The sequence below is a fragment of the Carassius carassius genome, chromosome 22 (assembly GCF_963082965.1).
Source record: "Carassius carassius chromosome 22, fCarCar2.1, whole genome shotgun sequence".
Taxonomy (NCBI): Eukaryota; Metazoa; Chordata; class Actinopteri; order Cypriniformes; family Cyprinidae; genus Carassius; species Carassius carassius.
In genome coordinates, this window is record NC_081776.1 from 17,100,798 (window position 1) to 17,108,587 (window position 7,790).

Genomic DNA, 7,790 nt, shown 5'->3' on the forward strand with positions numbered 1-7,790 from the left:
TTCAAAATGCCATCAATAAACTGCACCTGTGTCCGTTGTCCATAACCTACACCTGCCCATACCATAACCACCATGGGCCACTCGATCCACAACCTTGACATCAGCAAACCATTCACCCACGTCTGCCATCTGCCCTGTACAGTAAAAACCGGCATTCATCCTTGAAGAGAACAAATCTCCAAAGTGCCAGACACCATTGAATGTGAACATTTGCCCACTCAAGTCGGTTACAACGAAGAACTGCAGTCAGGTCGATACCCCAATGAGGACGATGAGCATGCAGATGAGCTTCCCCTGAGACGGTTTCTGACAGTTTGTCCTGGGCTAGTGTGGTTACACATAGACTGCGGTTGTGAGTCTGGTTGGATGTACCGCCAACTTCTCTGAAACGCCTTTGGAGACATAGCTCGGAGCTTTTGTGTACATAGAAAAAGTCTTAGATCTTTGAGTTCAGCTCATGAAAAATGGGGGCAAGAGTAAAAGTGTCATGTTTATAATTTTGTTCAGTACATGTTCAGCATTATGTAATAGCTAGTTCTCCCACTATAGTGTGAATTTAGGTCTTCTACAAAAGAAAGTTCTCAGAGCTTACTTGAAAGGTTTGTTTATTATCTTAAAAAATTCTAGTTTGTATTCTGGAACCCTACTGTTGAGTTCTATTGTCTTCGAGATCAAGAGCACTAGAATAAAACTGACATGTCACGCAACCATTCGCTTAATAACTTTAATTCCCACACATAAACATCACACACAGTCTCTAGAGGGTCTTCCATTCGAAGTCTTGCTGTCACATTATTAATGATTCATCTTCCTGACTACCATTCAGAAGTGAATTATTGATGAATACAGTCAGTGTGTGTGAAATGACCAAGAACTCGAGTCTAAATATAGCTCCTCTTTAATTGATGAAATTAACTTGCACAGGTCAGTGGGATTGTGATTCTTTGAATACGAACAGATTACGGATTTTGGATTTATAACGCTTGATTGATTTGTTGTCATTTTAGTGCTGAAAATGGGTCTAGTCTCAGCCTACATAATCTTTAGCATCAAAAAAAAACAACAACAAAAAAAAAACCACAGGAATTTTCCACCAATGTTGCTCTGACGAATTCCAATAAAAATCACAGCGTGAATCTTTCTCCTCCTTTCATCTATGTTATTTCTGTGACACACTTTCCTTTCTCAGTTTGTAAAAACAAACAGAAGTTGCATTTATAGAAAACCACTCACAATCTGAGTCTGGAGAAGAGCATATATACAAATATATATACACTGACCCTCACGTTATGCCAAACCTTTATGACATTATTTACTTTGCAGAACACAAACATAGAACTCTGTATTTTAACATTTATCTCGAATAAAAATTTTTGCCCCATAGAGTTATATTTTAAGTGTATTACTGAAAACACAATTGTAGTTTGTTGTTATAAGGAATGTTTTCTGTGACAACATAGATACTGTTGATAGAACTTACGGTAATAAAAAAATTCATTTTGGGACATTACGTACAAACAGCACAATACAGCATGCAATCTAAACAGACTTGACACTGTTCCTTGCACTTCCTGTGACTGAGTGAGGCTTTGTGGGCTCTGGAAAGCAACTGTATAAAGTACACTGTACAGTTTGCATGTAAAACCAGTCTTTGAGTTACACTGACAAGAACAATGACAACAACAGTGTAAAACTTGTCTCACAAGTCTTACTTGTCAATCTTTCCAATATATCTTTCAGATGTGTTCAAACACTGTTGAGTGTGTAGCGTCCATCAGTCTATTTCAACGGGGAGTGGCCAGATTGGCAAAGCTATTTGTTTTGTACCTCATCCTGTTGATAAAACCTCAACCCTATCTTAGAGGCTTTGTCTTCCTCTCTTTACAACCCTTCACTGCAGATAAAAAAATAGAGATGTGCTTTTAACAAGTATCTGGGCCAGTGCTAAATTTATCACATTAAGTGCCTCAAAATAAGGGCATATGGAAACTTTCATAACATGAAACAAAACTGTACAGTGAGATTCAAAATGCATAGCATAATAACTGTTCAGTAAAACTGGCACCTTTCTGACCATACATTACTGGAATAATAAGCCATAAACAGGACCACATTTTAAAAGATGCCACAGAGATGCTAGGATGTTGTGGGCGGCTACTAGAGTGTTGCTGTACAGTAACTAGGGTTTAATAAGTTGGCATTGAAGTGTGCTGAGTGTTCTGGATAGTTGTTAGGGTATTCTGATAGATGCCATATACAGTTAGTGTAGCAAAACTGCACATTATGACATAGTATAACCCAATCGCAATAGTGAAACCTAACCACTAATTGCAGTTACTGCTAATAAAAGAAAGATTTAGCATGAAGTAATTAAATATTGACCAGCAAGTCCATATGTATAGCATGTCAGATTGTAATTGAGAGACCTGATGCTTATCTGACATATGAATACATCTCCATATACACTACGCTAACAGCCGCTATTTCATGGGGATATGAAAATTTAAACCACTTGGCGGTGTGAAATGACACCATGCTAATGTGCATATCCATAATTCATTACCCCAGTCCATTTTGCAGTGAACTTGTGTGAGTGTGTGTGTGTGTGTGTGTGTGTGTGTGTGAGAGAGAGAGAGAGAGAGAGAGAGAGAGAGTGAGACGGATCACTGGATAACAATACTAGACACTATAAATGAGGAGTCTGTTTTACACAGATGAGTTACAAACTCTGACCTGTTAGTGTGTTAACCATAAGCTGCTGGTGTCATGCACACATTGACGTCCTCTGCTGACAGCTCAGTTTGCTCCTGTGTTTTTCTCGTGTGAACATTAAGGGTTCTCAGAGTACTATATATGTTTAGGAACTGTGTTTTAACACTATTTGTGTGAAATTGAAACTACAAATTGTGTCTGGCAGTGTTTATATTGTCACATTACACTTGTAAACTTGTAAGCTTGTAGTGATAATTCTGAAGGTGACATCATGGTATCAGGTGATAGTACCATGGTATTTAAACAATATTCCAAGGTATTTCAAACAGTACAATAATATTAACATGGTACCTGTTTAACCCTCAAGCATCCTTCGTATAGCATCCCTTAATTGGTCCTTTGTGGACAGATGTGTCTCAGGTGTGATCCCAGTGTTTTTTTTTTTTTTTTATAAATGTTATATGACTATCTTCAATAAAAAAAAAAATCTATCAATATATGCATTTTATGTGAATCATTGGATTTTTGTGAATTTTTAAAAAAAAAATGTGTTCGGTACTCAAAAGGGACCAATTTATGCAGGGGATAAAATATACTCAGTGACGGCATATAGGCTGAAATCTATAAACCAATGTTGTAACTAAACCTTGTAAGTTTCCAATTAACAGTTTTTTAAATTGTAGAATAAAAATAATAACAATAATAAATGGCATTTGTGTTGCGTGAGACTACACAAAGATGCCATAATATGTTTACAGACAAATTTCAATAACTCAAAAAAGTAAAATGGTAACACCTAGTAAGTATCATGTTTTAAGACATGTTTTGTTTGGAATCATCTACAAATCTTGCAGTAGGACTTTGATCTGACATTGAAGTGTGTGTGTGTGTGTGTGTGTGTGTGTGTGTGCCCACACTCCAGTCAGCTCTATGAGCCCTAGTTCAGATTAAGGGCTCATGACAGATCAACACATAAAAAAAGGTTCAGTTATTGACTCATCCAATTCTTTGTTTTTGCATGTGTGACTTTTTTTTATTCAACAAAATCAATATTAATAATAATAATAAACAGGGGCCAGTTGCATAAATATAGACACTATGTTAAGACTGTGTCTTAAGAACTAGTTTGACCAAATAGCAGTTAGCCAAAAGATAATTAGTCTCCCTTTTCTGATTAAAATTGGGACAATCTGCATTTTTTTTTTTTTACATTTTTTTATTGACTTTAAACAATTATGACCAGTCTAGAAGAAAACAAATTAGATGGCTAACCTTTTAAGACTAGTCTGAGCAGTTTATGCAACTGGCCCTTGCTCTGTTATAGGCTCATTTGATGGTTTGTTTGTGTGTGTGTGTGTGTGTGAGTGTTTGCCACATTATGGATGTTGTATAGGCTCACCCCTTCATTTATGTGTATGTATGATCTGCACTGTGTTGGGTTTATTGATTTTTATTGAACAAATACAAAAATGCTCTGAATTATAGTATTTCCATTTAATTTCCAATGGGTGCAAATTTTTGTCCATGAAGGAAAAATCACTTAACTTTACAGATTCGAGTCCATTTGTGTGTCTTTATTGTGTGTGTGTGTGTTCAGGTGGCAAATTTAGGAAAATTAGTCTTGTAATGCACAGATTAGGGAAACTATTTTTAAAAAACAAAAATATTTTGCCCACGTGTCCCGAAGGATACTTGAGGGTTAAATATGTGGAGATATACTCTCACTTGTTGGAGGCCCTATGTTTCTTAATAGGAAGCAGCTGTTTATAGTTTGCGCATTGGTTTCAGTTTTCAGCGTGAACTGAGCTTTTTGTTCAACAACATTCCCTTAAAAACTTGAGCAAAAGTCCGAAAAACATAAGACTAGCGTCCTCTGCTGGTCAACCTCTGATTCACCTTCCTGAATAAACACTCGCCCTTCGATTGGAAAATAATACAGCGAAACAGAATCTTCTCCTTGGACTATAGGCCCCTAGAAAGTGAGATTTTATTACCGACTAGGCCTATACCGTTCTAAATAATATTAAGGAAAACAAAACCTCTGTGTGTTTTAGTGTCCATTACCATACCCAAGCTCGACTGTTATATGGATTACATCCATTTATGAAGACTCGCCCAACTGTTCGACCGGAGAGAGGGTATGTTCACCAGATACTACTCACCGACCTGAGAAATACTCACAATTCTCTAAAAACTGATCCCTCATCACTGAGCCACACAGGAAATCATGCAACTTGGGTGTGATGCCAGAGCGAACTGCTTCCAGCTGCGGTTTACTTGTCCAAAGGTCATCTTAATTTACCATGCATTTGTTTGGTCTTATTACTCATTATTGTTTGTGCATGTTATTCCAAATGTATCGATTTATTTATATGAAATTTTTTTTTATCAAGACCAACATCAATCAAATGGATGCTTTTATATTTTATTGTATTTTCAGGGCTAAATTAGTTTTTCAGTTCGTTTTTTGAATGTGTATATAACGTTTCTAAAGTTACAAAATGTTTGTTTTAATTAAATGCTGTTTTCATCAAACAATCTTAAAAAAAAATGGAAAGAAATCATGGTTTCCAAAAACTATTTAGCAGTTTTTAACTGATAATAAATGTTTCCTGAGCGGCAAATCAGCATATTCGAATATTTCTGATGGATGATTTGAAACTGAAGAATGGAGTAATGATGCTGAAAATGCAGCTTTGACACAATAGGAATAAACTCTAATAATTACTCAAATATAATAAAATAGAAAACGGCTATTTACTGTATTTGTGATCAAATAAAGCCGTATTGGTGAGTATAAGAGCTCCTCTGATACAGGGTCAAACCTTTGACTCCCCTGTAAAAATAATGTTCAATTTTCCAAATGCTTTATGAACATGAATTTTGAAGTCACTCGGAAACAAAAACTTTTGTTTCAATTTATTGATGATTATAAAGCTACAATTTACAGAATGTTCCAAACAGCAGAAGTGTTCAAAGCTGGTAAGGGAACACAAACAGGACGAGGGGGTTATTTCTCGGCTTTTGGTGGCACCCACTCGTGAATCTTCTTGCGAGTGGTTGAATAGGGTACATAGCAGTTCAGTGTGCCACTGTTGTTGAACTGATGAACTTTGGCCAGGAACTTCTTGGGTTCTGGAGGATGAGTGGTGGGAGGGTCATCCGTCATGCTGTGCAGCCAACGGTGCCTGAGAAACATCAAAGAGAGAAAATTATTGAGTCAAAAATCACATAACATGAAGTGTAAAAGGTAGAAAACTACATCCATGAAAACGCCATGCCAAACACATCTATATTTTACCATTCGGCAGGGACCATGCTGCCATCAACATCCCACAAAGTTTTCTTGCCATTCATCTCCGTCGTGTAAATCACCCATCGGTGACGGCCTGAGAGTCACAAATGGAAAAATACACATCCATAAGTCATAAAACACAGTGAAATTGTGTACAGACAACAAAAGTATGTATATCCATACCGAAAAAGTATTGGTTGTCCTCATAGTATTTGTTGCCATATTTGTCAATTCCCACCAAGGCTCCAGTCTTGATATCATTCACCCTGACAAAGACACATTTTTAATCAATTAACATATTAAGTCTTATTTAATATGCATAAAAATGAATAATATATAAATATCAATAATAAATTCCTTAAAATATGTAGCGCAGGGTCAAAAATAGTTACATTCCTAGTAATAATAACAATGATATAAATGAATAGATAAAAAATAAAAAGATTACATCATAACACTCATTAGCTCTTGTTCTGTACAATGATTGTTTTTAATATATTGCTTCTATGCATTAGCACATAAAGATCTGTGTTTACATAAAATATTTTTCTGTCTTTTGCGAATTAAAGTATTTACTCCAGTAGATTATTTTAGCATTCATTTATTTGACTGTACCGTCACTACCAGAAAGGTCATCGCTTTGGCTTCCGTGTTTTACAGCTTAATACGCTGGATTTTACAGCACTGTTTACATCAAAAGCGATGAAATCTGTTTGACTTGAGTGGGTTACCTGAAGAGCTGCAGGAGGAAGCCTTTAACGCCACCATGACCGGTGAGTTGACCCGCGGCCCGCCGCACTAAATTCGCGTACTCCGCCATAGCTGACGGACTCCAAACACTGACGGACTGTCACGCGACTTTACCGTTCCCCCTGCACACAATCACGCGCGTTGGGTTCCGCCGGCACTGTTATGGAAATAATCCTTACTGTCTATGAAATAATCGTACACGACAAGAATTTAAAATTCACACAGAGCCGTTCAGACTTTGTCTCTCGTTTTACTGATTTACAAACTGAAATTTAGTTCTCTTAGATGTATATTATATGCAAAATCCTCAAATTCTAATTGGATTAAAATTTAACACCGATTTTCCAAATTACCTTTATCTTTATATTTTACCAGAAACAGTGAAACGAGCAACAGGTTCATGATTGCTATGCAGTGAATGTTCATGCCCCCATTTTTATCGTATTAATTTACCGCATAAACAGTTTAAAAGATCATATTTTATTTTTGCCACAATTAAGAAAACAGTGATGCAAATTCTAACAATTAAATTTGTCTCTGGGTGTTATGCACTACCCCCCCCCCCCCCATTAAAAGTTTATTAATAAATAAGTGTTTCAATAATAGTAATAATGGTAACGTTACAATAAGGTTCCATTAGTTAATGTTAGTTTAAGTATTAACTAGCATTAATAAAAAAATGAACAACACATTTATTACTGTATATATTAATCATAGTTAATGAAAATACAGTCATTCATTGTTTGGTCATGTTCATTCACAGAGCATTAACTAATGTTAACCAGCACAAGATTAGATTTTAATAATGCATTAGTAGATGCTGAAATTAACATTAACTACAGAGTTCTGGCATGTTCTGATCTTCTTCATAGCGTTTGCATTGCATGCCCAGCCACAGAACAGCATCTTGTTCAATCACAGGGGCGTCGGACTGGGAGTAAGACCAGTACTGATTACCAGGGCCCCAAAGTAAGAGAGGGCCCTTGAAAAGTCTGGAATATATATTTTCAGGGTGGGGGGCATTAGGACTGCC

General features: G+C 36.4%; 1 protein-coding gene across 1 annotated transcript; it reads right to left on the reverse strand.

The window, feature by feature from the left end:
- Window positions 1-5,618: 5,618 nt before the first annotated feature.
- On the reverse strand, window positions 5,619-6,897 carry ndufa12 (NADH:ubiquinone oxidoreductase subunit A12). The gene is made up of 4 exons (XM_059504525.1): window positions 6,739-6,897; window positions 6,191-6,273; window positions 6,014-6,101; window positions 5,619-5,900 (listed from the first exon to the last, which is right to left on the reverse strand). The coding sequence occupies exons 1-4, from the start codon at window positions 6,825-6,827 to the stop codon at window positions 5,723-5,725; spliced, it is 438 nt and encodes a 145-aa protein (XP_059360508.1). The 5' UTR covers window positions 6,828-6,897; the 3' UTR covers window positions 5,619-5,722.
- Between the last annotated feature and the right edge of the window lie 893 nt (window positions 6,898-7,790).